A 12,023-nucleotide genomic window follows, 5' to 3' on the forward strand; every position below is an offset into this window, starting at 1 on the left:
TTAAAAATACATTTGGTATAACGTTTGCTTAGACATGTGTGGGACCATTATATTAGCAACAATCAAGTTGGAAGGCAAGTGGGCTTCAAGAAGCTGAATAGTTTTCCCCTGCCCCTGTGTGAACACATTCCCAAGAAATAAAGGGATTCTCTACCTTGTTTGTTTTGCCTTGTACGACCTCAATACACTGTTGCAATGAATTTATCTGTATGACTGGTATGAAAGACAAGTTTGTTCACTGTTCTTTGGTACATGTGATAATAGTAAACCCATTTACTACAAACAAGTTTCACTCTCAAAACAGTGGTGAGGTGGAATGCCGAAAATGTTCCCATCTGGCCTCCCTCCTGTACCCCCTATCCCTCACCACATCTCTGCAATTATTGTGACAAAATGTTGCTTCATCAGATCCATGTGTTTGCACAAAGATGGGACTTCGAATAAATATTTCCCACACGTATTAAACAAGTCCTACAGATGCTTATAACACATAATCATAGGATCGGGCATCGATGCGAAGAGGAGCCTTATGCACAGAGCATAGGAACAAAATCAAACACTTGATGCCGTGACATTGGGAGATTTCACACTGACTAGTTGGATGAGCAAAGGGTCAGTGTTATAGTTTGCTGTGGTAATTCTGGGAAAAATAAGTACATTATTTCTATGTTACATCAATAAATTTCTAACTTGCAAAGATGTTAAACAGAGCCGATGACTCAACAGACAAACCACTGACACGGCAAATTATTCATGTAGATTTCCTTTTAATTATAATGCATTGCAATGAAATATAAACTACACTGTAATGTAAAAGAAAGTGAGACTTCACAGTGGGCTGATACTGACATGTATCGGGAAGCAATAAGCTGAATACATCTTAAAACAAGTCCAGGTTTGCTGGATCTTCTAGCCCCTGAATTTCTAAGAGCAAGGTGGGAAAAAATGCAGCACTAGTTCTGCATTTAGCTCTACCAGAAAATGTCCGGTCTGCACTTCCAAAATCAACTTAACTTGTAGAGATGTCAAAGAATACTTCTTTTGGCAGGATGATACTTTGTTTCCCATTTCGCACACTGAGCAGATTTGAGTCTTATTGGAGTCTGGTTGCCAAACAATCATAGGCTGTCAATGGACGGTAGGAAATAGATAGTTCCCTAACATTCTGGTCAATGCCACAGGCAAAATGAACTGTCAAATGTAGCACAGACCAGTATTAGGCCACTTGATCCTCCTGAGTCCATGCCAAATCTCTTTGAGAACAATGAGGAAAGTTCAACAGCTCCACTCTTACCCTGCAATCCTCTTTCTACCCTTGAACTGTTGAAAGCCATGACTGAATGCAGCTCCCACTCACAGGCAGACAACGCATTCCACTCACACACCCTCAGCAACCCCATACAACTAAACCCTACCGAACACTATGACTTGTCTTGCATGATGTCAGACACCTTTCCTTGGGAAATGATCCAGCACAAAAGGAGCAGGTTTCACCCACCGATGCTGTGTTCGTTTGTAAAAACTAGTCCCACTCCCCCGCATTTCCCTCTTGTTCAGGCAGTTTTACTCCTTCAAGTATTTACCAATGAGAGTCCGCCTTTTCCAAAAGAGATCATGCTACAATACTATTATTTGTAAAGGATTATATCACAATAGCATGATGAGAAATAAACCATGGGTGTGTCCATTGAATAGTGACAAGCTCAGGACAACATAGCTACTTATATTCCAACTGTCCCATTTTCTTCTTTTACTAAGGCCAGCAGAACTTTCTGGAAATGCCCAGAAGTCTCCAATTTGATGTCATCAGCCAAAGGCTTCTTGTACATCTCCTGATACTTCTCCTTAATGTTCGGAAGATCAACCTGTTGAATAGAGAAGTACAGGTCATCTTTCTTACAGTATGGGAATCAGCTAAACCTATCACTTTTATGTAGATGGGCATCACTGCGGTTTGGGGAGGGCAGAGGGGGCTGATGTGTGTGTTTCATTCATAGGTTGCGGTTGTCATGGGTGAGGTTAACATTTAGTACCCATCCAATTTACCACTTTCTTAAATCGCTTCAGTCCTTCTGCTGAAGGTGATTCCACGGAGCTGTTGGGAAGGGATCTCCATGATGTAGACCCAGTGACAATGTAGTGATGGCGTGTGTCTTGCGGGGGGGGGGGACCTGCAGGTTGTGGTGTCCTATGTCCATTGGTAGAGATTAAAGTTTCCGCTCACAAAGAAACTGCAATGTACCATGTAGACGGTACACAATGCAGCCACAATAATGAATGGAGTGTTTAGGGTGGAGTTGGTGGTCTTTGTCAAGTGAGTTGATTTCTTCTGGATGGTGTGGAGTTTCTCCAGTGTCGCTTGAGCTGTTTTCTACCAGGTAAGTGGAAGTTGCATGAGAGATTATGGAAAGTTTTGGAGGAGTGAGGAGGGCATTAGTTGTCATACTAACCATCACAGTATGTCATAGAATAATAGAGTCATACAAAGTGGAAACAGGCCCTTCAGCCCATCATGTCCATGCTGACCATTAAGTACTGTTATGCACCCAAGGGGCAATCTACTACTTGACAGGTCTTTGGGATATGTAAGCACCTGGAGGAAACCCATTCATAGTCACAGGGTGAACATGCACACAAGACAGCACTCAAGACCAGCACTGAACCTTGATCATAGAGTCATAGAAAAGTACAGCTCAGAAATAGGCCCTTCAGCCCATCTAATCCATGCAGAACCATTTAAACTGCCCTTCCCACCCCCAACCATCCATGTACCTTTCCAAAGTTCTCTTAAATGTTGCAATCGAGCTTGCATGCACCACTTGTACTGGCAGCTCATTCCACGCTCTCATGACCCTCTGAATGAAGTTTCCCCTCATGTTCCCTGAAATTTTTCACCTTTTACCCTTAATCCATGACCTCCAATTGTAGACCCACTCAACCTCAGTGGAAAAAGCCTGCTTGCATTTATCCTAAGCATACCCCTCATAATTTTATATACCTCCATCAAATCTCCTTTCAATCTTTAATGTGCCAAGGAATAAAGTCTTAGCTTATTCAATCTTTCCTTGTCAATTTTTCCTGCACACTTTCAAACTTGTAAACATCTTTCCTGTAGGTAGGTGACCAAAACTGCATACCATACTCCAAATTATGCCTCACCAATGGCATATACAACTTCAACATAACATCCCATTTCCTGTACTCATTACTTTGACTTATGAAGGCTAATGTGTCAAAAGCTTCACAACTCTATCCACCTGTGATGTCATTTCCAGTGAATTATGGACCTGTATTCCCAGATCCTCTTGTTCCACAGCAAGCTTCAGTGCTCTACCATTCACTGTGTAAGACCTACTCTGTTTGGTCCTACTGAAGTGCTGGAGCTATGAAGCAGTGGCTTGACACTGCACTACTGTGCCATCAAAGTCCTCCACTTGCTTTAAACATGATTCCTCTTTTTCTCTGTTCCAATGAGGTGTCTCATACCTGACCATTTCTCAGAGATGCTACCGGACTGGTTGGGTGTTGCCTGGGGTTAGAATTGACTCCACCCATGAGCACTTTACTTCCAGAGTGCTGCCAAACATTCCCCGCGCCCCCCCCCATCCAACCTGATTGGAAACCAGACCCAAAAAGCCAAGTTTGAATTCCATTTTACCTCTGAGCGTGAGACCAGGATGCGAATCAGCGTGTCCTCGTCCGTCCCCGTACCTTTCATTGCTTCATGTAACACTTCTGCAAAATAGGCTTGGCAGTCCTTGGTGCACTGAACTGCATAAGGAAATTAAAGTAAGCCGAGTGTGGGTGAATGGGCTCTACGCAAGTCACAGGATGGATTTGAAAAGTTAGAAGAGAAGACAGAAAAATACTGTAGAAAAAGAATAATTCAAAAACTTAATAATAATTAAACATTTAATTGCAAACGTAATTTGGCATGTTCATTTCTGGGAAACAAGATTACACACACAAGATGCTGGAGGAACTCAGCAGGTCAGGCAGCATCTATGGAAATGAATAAACAGTTGACGTTTTAGGCCGAGCCCTTTCTTCGGGACTGGGTACACTGGACTGCACAAGTTACAAGATGAGGGCCCTGGTATCAAGGGTGGTGTGGAGAGGCTATTTCCTCACATAGAAGAATCGAGTATTAGGGGGTTGCTGTTTAAAACTAAAGGAGTTATCTAAGGAAGCCAAGAGTAGGGATGAGTTTATTTCTCTCCAGAGGTTGTGAGTTTTAGTAATATTATCCTCAACAGTACTGGTATTCGTTTATTATTGTCACATGAACCAAGATACAGTGGAAAACTTTTGTCTGTGTGTCATCCAGGCAGGTCATTCCACCCATAAGTACATCAAGGTTGTTAAGGGAAAACAGAATGCAGAATATAATGTTACAGTTACAGAGAAAATGTAGTGTAGGGAGACAAATAAAATGCGACGGCTACAGCCAGGTAGATCAGGAGATTAAGACTTCATCTTTTAGAATTTGAAATGTCCATTCAGGAGTCTGATAACATGGGGATGGAAGATGTCCAGTGGAAATGACAGATGGTAGTTTATCTTAGAAGGTACCTGGCAAAAGAATGTACATTTAGGAAATCAAATGAACAAGAGTTGTAAATATGCAACATATCAATGACGGATTCTTCTAAATGGCAGAACCAGTTTGAGAAGATGATGATTGGTATTGGCTTATTATTGTCACATTACCAAGATATAGTGAAAAGTTTTTGCTTTGCATGCAATCCAGACGGATCAGTGCATGCATAATCACCAGCAAGGTAGTAGCAATGAAACAGAACGCAGAATATACATTCTGTTTTATTTTTACTATCTTATACAGTAGAGTTGCAGTTACAGAGAGAGTGCCGTGCAGGTTGACAAAGTGCAAGGTTGATCAGGAGATTACGAGTTCATCTTTTACCCTATGAGAAGTCTGTTCAGGAGTCTAAGAACAGTGAGTTAGAAAGTGTTCCTGAGCCTGTTTCTATGTGCTCCCAAACTTTTATACCTATTGTCTGACAAGACAGGGGAGGGGAGGGCATGATCAGGGTAGGTGGGTGGGGTGCTCCAGGATTATGTTGCTGCTTTCACTAGGCAGTTGGAAGAGGAGGCAGAGTCAATGGAGGGGCGGCTGGTTTGTATGATAGGCTGGGCTGTATTCACAACTCTCTGAAATTTCTTGGTGATCTTGGGCAAAGCAGTTGCCTCACCAAATTGTGATGCACCCGAATAGGATGCTTTCAAAGGTGCATCTGTGAAAATTGGTGAGAGTCATCAGGGACATAAAATTTTCCTTAGCCTTCTGAGGAAATAGAGGTGCTGGCATGCTTTCTTAGGTGTAGAATCTACATGGCTAGAACTGGACAAATTGTTGGTGATACTTACACCAAGGAACTTGAAGCCCTCAGCCATCTGCACCTCAGCACCATTAACACAAAGAGGGGTGTGTGCTTCTCCCCTCTTCCTGACGTCAATAACCGGCTGCTTCTTTTTGCTAACGTTGAAGAGCTTGTTGACTTCACACTATGCCACAAGGTGGGAAAGGTTGTTGCATTGACGGAACAGAGTATTTGAGTATTTTTAACACTGAGGTAGACAGGTTCTTGATATGCAAGGGGGTGAAATGTTTCTATGGATAGACAACAATGAAGAATTGGCTTGGTGAACAGGGGTTCCTGCAGAACAGGTGAATCAGGGGTCTGAGACTGGGTGGGCAGGCATCCAGCCCTAGGAGAGACTGAGAGAATGGTTGGAGAGCCCAGAGGGAAAATGGAGTCTTGAGAATGCCTGAAGTGGGGGGGGGGGGGGAAGAGAGAGAGGGAGACAGGGAGAGGCACACACCACGGAAATAGACGCATAGAGTCTTGGAGTTATATGGAATAGAAACAGTCCAATATGTGAATGCTGGCAAAGCTGCCAGAGCTAATCCCATTTGCCAGTGTTTGATCCATATTCCTCTAAACTTTTCTTATCCATAAACGGTACTTATCCAAATGTCTTTGAAATGTTGTTATTATAGCTGCCTCAACCACTTCCTTTGGCAGCTCATTCCATTAATGTACCTCCCACCGTCTGAAGTTGCCTCTCAGAGTCCCTTTAAATCTTTCTCCCCTCATCTTAAACATATGCCCTCCTGTACCCTGAAAAGAATATGACTATCCACCTTCTCAGCCTCCTTAAGGTCACCCTCCTTCCACACTCAAGGGTAAAAAGCCACGGCTCATCTAGTCTCTCCTTTTATTCAAACCATCCATTCCCAGTAGCGTCCTCATAAAGCTTTCTTGCACCCTTTAACGGCTGAAAGGGAGGCACCAAAAGAGCGAGAACTCACAGACTACGTGAAGAAGTGTGGAACCCCAGGAGTAAATTCATGATCTTGGGGCTCAGAAGATGGAATGCTACCTACTGATCCACTGATGCCTTTCAGCACCTTCAACTGGTCGTTGTTCCACTAGTGAATGACCCAGTAAATTTTCTACTAAAACATATCTGTCTGCAGTTCCAGGAGGAGCCTAGCCAATTTCCTGCAATAAATCCCAGAGTCCTTGAGAGACGGTGCAGGTGGCGGAACAGCAGCTTTCACCAAGGGAATTCTGTCAGTTTTCTATCACATTTACATCCGAAGATCAGAGCAATCTATTGCATCCTTTCCCTCAATATCTACTCTTTTACCAATCCCCAAGTGTTAGAATTATTACCCTTCTCTGCACCTTACCAGTTCACACTTCCATTAGACACTTTGTCCATTGGCATTTGCTATTATTATGAAAATTTATGTGAAATGAAGAGCTTAAGAACATCCTATTAGCTCAACAGGTCTACCCACTGAGCTTAAAGATGAAAGATCACATTTATTTGTCACATGTACATCAAAACATAGAGTGAAATGCATCATTTATGTCAACGACCATATTGTACAACAATGTGCTGTGAATACAAGTCTGCAAGTGATGCAATGCGTCTGATGCTAACTCGTCAAAGCTTCATAGTGTCAGAGAGCAATATAGCGTCATACAACATGGAACTGGCCCTTCAGCATACCATGTCCATGCTAGCCATCATGTACCAATCTACAATAATCCCATCTTGTATTACTATCAGCTCTCCCCTTTCCAGCCACATACAGCGCCAATAAAAAGTATTCACCTCCCTTGGAAGATTTCATGCTTTATTGTTTTACAACACTTCGAGTCACTATTTAGTATGTGCACCTGTGACAGCAATTACAGCCTTGAGTCTCTGTGGATAGGTCTCTATCAGCTTTGCACATCTGGACACTGCAATTTTCCCCCATTCTTCTTTACAAAACTGCTCAAGTTCTGTCAGATTGCATGGGGATCGTGAGTGAAAAGCCACAAATTCTCAATTGGATTGAGGTCTTGCCTTTGACTTGGCCACTCCAGGACACTAACATTGTTGTTTTTAAGCCTTTCCTGTGTAGCTTTGGCTTTATACTTGGGGTCATTGACTTGCTCAAAAACGAGTCTTCTCCCAATTTGCAATTCTCTTGCAGACTGCATCAGGATTTCCTCTAGGACTTCCCTGTGTTTCCCCAGGATGTTTTCTATGGTGAGAGTGTCTAAGGCCAGAGGACACAGCCTCGGAATAGAGGGGCATCCTTTAAGAATGGAGATGAGGAGGAATTTCTTTAACCAAAGGGTGGCGAATCCATAGAATTCTTTGCCACAGGCAGCTGTGGAGGCCAAGTCTTTATGTATATTTAAAGCAGAGTTTGATAGATTCTTGCTTGGTCAGGGCATGAAGGGATACAGGAAGAAGGCAGGAAAATGGGGCCGAGAGGAAATTTGGATCAGCCATGATGAAATGGTGTAGACTTGATGGGCCAAATGGTCTAATTCTGCTCCTTTACCTTATGGTATCTTGCTGTATTAATTTTACCCTCTACCTTCACAAGCCTTCCAGAGCCTGCTGCAGTGAATCACCCCCACAGAATGATGCAGCCACCACCATGCTTCACAGTGGGGATGATATATTTTTGATGATGTGCGTGCAGTGTTTGGCTTACAACAAACATAGGGTTTATTCTGATGGCCAAAAAGCTCAATTTTGGTTTCATCAGACCATAGAACCATCTTCCAGTTGACTTCAGAGTCTCCCACATGTCTTCTGGCAAACTCGAGCTGAGATTTCATGTGAGATTTTTTTCAACTGTGCATTTCTCTTTGCTGTTCTCCCATAAAGCTGTGATTGGTGAAGCACCCGGGCAACAGTTGCTGTATGCACAGTCTCTCCCATCTCAGCCACTGAAGCTTGTAACTCCTCCAGAGTTGTCATAGGTCTCTTGGTGACCTCCCTCACTTGTCCCTTTCTTGCATGGTCACTCAGGTCTTGAGGACGGCCTGCTCTAGGCAGATTTACAGCTGTGCCATATTCTTCCCATTTCTTGATGATTGACTTAATTGTGCTCCAAGGGATATTCAGTGACTTGGAAATTTTCTTGTATCCATCACCTGACTTATGCTTTTCAATAACTTTTTTGCGGAGTTACTTGGAATGTTCTTTTGTCTTCACGGTGTAGTTTTTGCCAGGATACTGACTCTCCAGTAGTTAGGCCTTCCAGATACAGGTGTATTTTTACTACAATCAATTGAAACACCTTGACTGCACACAGGTGATCTCCATTTAACCAATTATGTGACTTCTAAAAACCAATTGGCTGCACCAGTGATGATTTGGTGTGCCGTATTAAAGGGGGTGAATACTTATGCAATCAATTATTTTGTGATTTATATTTGTAATTAATTTAGATCACTTTGTAAGGATCTGTTTTCACTTTGACATGGAAGAGTCTTTTCTGTTGATTAGTGCCAAAAAAACCAGATTAAATCCACTGTGGTTCAATGTTGTAAAACAATAAAACATGAAAACTTCCAAGGGGGGATTTTTTTTATATAGGCACTGTATTGACAACTGGGGGCAATGTACAGTAGTTAATTAAACTACCAATAAGGTTTACGGTTGGATGGCAGTGCACTCAGATGCAGCAGCCTTTCCAGGTCTAATTAAAGGTGTAATCGTTTGTCCTTTATGTCTTTTTTACGATGGCAAGACACTGCTGAATAGTAAGAACATCAAATATTGCAGGTCTGCACCATCAGCGAGCTGCTCGCTAGCAATGGAGCTGGACTTATTGTGTCCCATTGTTGCGTTGTTGCCTGGACTTGTTGCGTAGCATTGTTGTGCCAAGGCGGTGCATGGTGCGAGTGATTGTCTTGGACATTTTTCTTGTGATTGCAAGACCCTGTTGGGCATTGGTAACGCAGAATACTGCAAGCCTGGTTTACTGATTCACTTGTGAGGCCGATAGCGATGGGCTGCATTGTCTTGGTGTCGGCGTGGACTAGGTCCTCATGCTGCGGGGTCGCCTGATGCTGCTGCCCATGTGGCAGTGTGGGAGAGAGCAGAGGCCTCAGTGGGCATACTGGATTCAATAGTGGGTTGGGAGATAGCCCCTCCATCAGTGCTGCCCTTTAGTGCTCAGTCAGTGGAAGAACAAGCTAGAGCAGGACAGCATCCCACACACCAGCAATCTACAGGCCATGCCACTCTGGGACTAGCTATATTATTTTGGTTTGTGACCGTGTATTTTTCTGCTGTCAGAACCATAGGTGCTATATGTTCTATGTGCTGTGTGCTGTTGGTAATGCGTTTTGCACCTTGGCTCCAGAGGAATACTATTTCACTTGGCTGTATTCATGTATGATTGAATGACAAGTAAACTTGAACCTAAACTAGCAATCTATATTCCTTTCCAATGCAGATACAGGAGACTGCGAATAATGAGCAGCAAACATTCGGGAGGAACTCAGCAGGTTGAGCAACATTTATGGGAGGAAAGGTTATTGCTGATATTTTGATCGAAATCCTGGACAGGGAAAGCGACGGAATAAAATTGAAAGGGGGAATGGTAATACAGGGGCCAGTAAGTGATTGGTGGACTGAGGAGATAATCGGTGAGAGGTCATTGGAGTGAGGTGCGGGGGGAGGGGGTTGGTGGAATCAGGAGGCAGGTGGGTAATGGATGGAAGCAAGAAAAATAAAGACAGATGAGAGGTTTGGAGGGTGAAGGTGAAGACTGAGGCTGGCATGTGATAATCAGGAAGACAAAGGCTACCAGTGCTGAAGTCTTGGTCCACCAGTCATCTACTGGCCTCTGTAACAGCCCTTTCCCTCTCTTCTTTATATCGGTCATCACCCCTTTTTACTCTCAGTCCTGATGCATGGTTTCAACCTGAAAAGTCATAGAGACATAGTCAATAATTCTTTTCTACCCACAAACCTGCTGAGGTGGTTATGCAGATTGTTTGTTGCTTTTCAAACAGGGCAGGAAACCAGGGAGCAGAGGAGTGAATCCATTTGTTAACAGGGAGAACCTGCAGACTCCACACAGACAGCACCCAAGATGAGGATTGATCCCAGGCGTCTGGAGTTTTAAAGGAGCAGTGTTAACTGATGTCCCTTCCCACCTGCCTTTTCTCGCCCTGTCACTGAATTCTTCCCCCTTGTTCATGTAACGAATGGTCTGTATTTTACTGTAAATTCTTTGTAACACATTGAGGGAGTGTTAATTCTACCCAGGTCAAACATCACTGGAAGTGAACTGGAAGAGGACATATGCCAAGTTTTCAATGCATCTTGTCATTCTCATTGCTCCGGAGAATTGATTAGTTATAATCAGATAACTCTGGTATATCATGCTACATTCCCCACCATTTGTCTGTTGTTGAAAGGGAAAAGAATAAATTTTTCCGAAATTGTGAGGAAAGCATAACCACATCAAGTGACCTTTGAACTTACATTCTGATGAAAGGGCTTCAAATGTTGACTGTTTTTCTTTCCATTGACACTGCCTGACTCATTGGTTTTTCCCAGCATTTTCTGGTATTTATTTAACATTTCCAACATCTGCAGCCTTTTTGCTTTTTCTCCCTTTGAATTTTCCCATTGTTACATCAATAATAGAAATACTTTTAGCTGCCCAGAGGACCAATTTAGCAGAACAAAGAGAGCGTGATTAAAAAAAGACAACAGGACATGTTGGAAACACTCAGAAGATCAGGTAGCGTCTGTCGAGAGAGAAGTAGGGTTAACATTTCAGGTTGAAGTCCTTTGTCATTTCCATTTTCAAGTTGATAGATTTATATTTAGAAGTTTTTAGATCGAGAGAACCAAAGTAGCGAGAAGAGGTTGTGATACAGAGTAGCCTGTTCCAAAAGCATGGTGTATAGGATAGAAGGGTTGAATGGCCCCATGTTGATGTAACTTGTGCAATACTACATACTCATACCTGAGGATGTGACACTAACGGATGCCATATTATTGAAAGATTTTAAAAGGGACTAAAACTAATCCCACACTTGAGGCCTCAAAATAAAACAGCCTTGATTTATTACAAATTATTACTCAGCTATTTACCAATTGTCAGGTAAGCCTTCTTCACGTCACCAGATGCTTCTCTTTTGATCACCTCCTCAATGCTTGAGCCATGGAGCTGTGTAAATAAGAGGGAAATCAGCAACAGCCCAGCTTCCTTGTGGGACTTCCAACCAGTTAACGCATCCGGGGAGATCTCGTCAAAACTTACAAAGTATCTCAAGGGGAGACTGAATGCAGGAAGATGTATTCCCTGGCTGAAGAGTCTAGGACCAAGGGGTAAACACAAAATACTCTGCAGATGCTAGGGTCAAAGCAACACACACAACACGCTGGAGAAACTCAGCAGGTCGTGCAGCATTGGCCCGAAACATTGACGGATTGTTTCCTGCTGAGTTCCTCAAGCGTGTTATGTGTGTTGCTAGGATGAAGGGGCATTGTTTGAGAATAAAAGGTTGGCTGTTTAGGACTGAGATGAGAAAAAATGACTTCACCCCAGAGAGTGCTGAATCTTTGGAATCCTCTATCTAAGAAGGTGGTGGTGATTTAGTGATTGTGTTCATTTAAAACACAGGTTGACAGATTTCTGGTGCTGAGACAGAAAATCAGCCGTGATCTAGGTGAAG

General features: G+C 43.0%; 1 protein-coding gene across 1 annotated transcript in view; it reads right to left on the reverse strand.

The window, feature by feature from the left end:
• Positions 1-756: 756 nt before the first annotated feature.
• Positions 757-12,023, reverse strand: part of LOC140204333 (annexin A13-like) — a 53,818-nt gene continuing 42,551 nt past the window's right edge. The window contains exons 9-11 of the mRNA XM_072271020.1: positions 11,440-11,515; positions 3,659-3,771; positions 757-1,865 (exon numbers count right to left, since the gene is read on the reverse strand). Of these exons, the coding sequence (XP_072127121.1) occupies positions 1,722-1,865; positions 3,659-3,771; positions 11,440-11,515 (333 nt within the window). The 3' untranslated portion in view covers positions 757-1,721. The remainder of the gene's footprint in view (positions 1,866-3,658; positions 3,772-11,439; positions 11,516-12,023) is intronic.

Source organism: Mobula birostris, chromosome 1, assembly GCF_030028105.1.
Source record: "Mobula birostris isolate sMobBir1 chromosome 1, sMobBir1.hap1, whole genome shotgun sequence".
NCBI lineage: Eukaryota > Metazoa > Chordata > Chondrichthyes > Myliobatiformes > Myliobatidae > Mobula > Mobula birostris.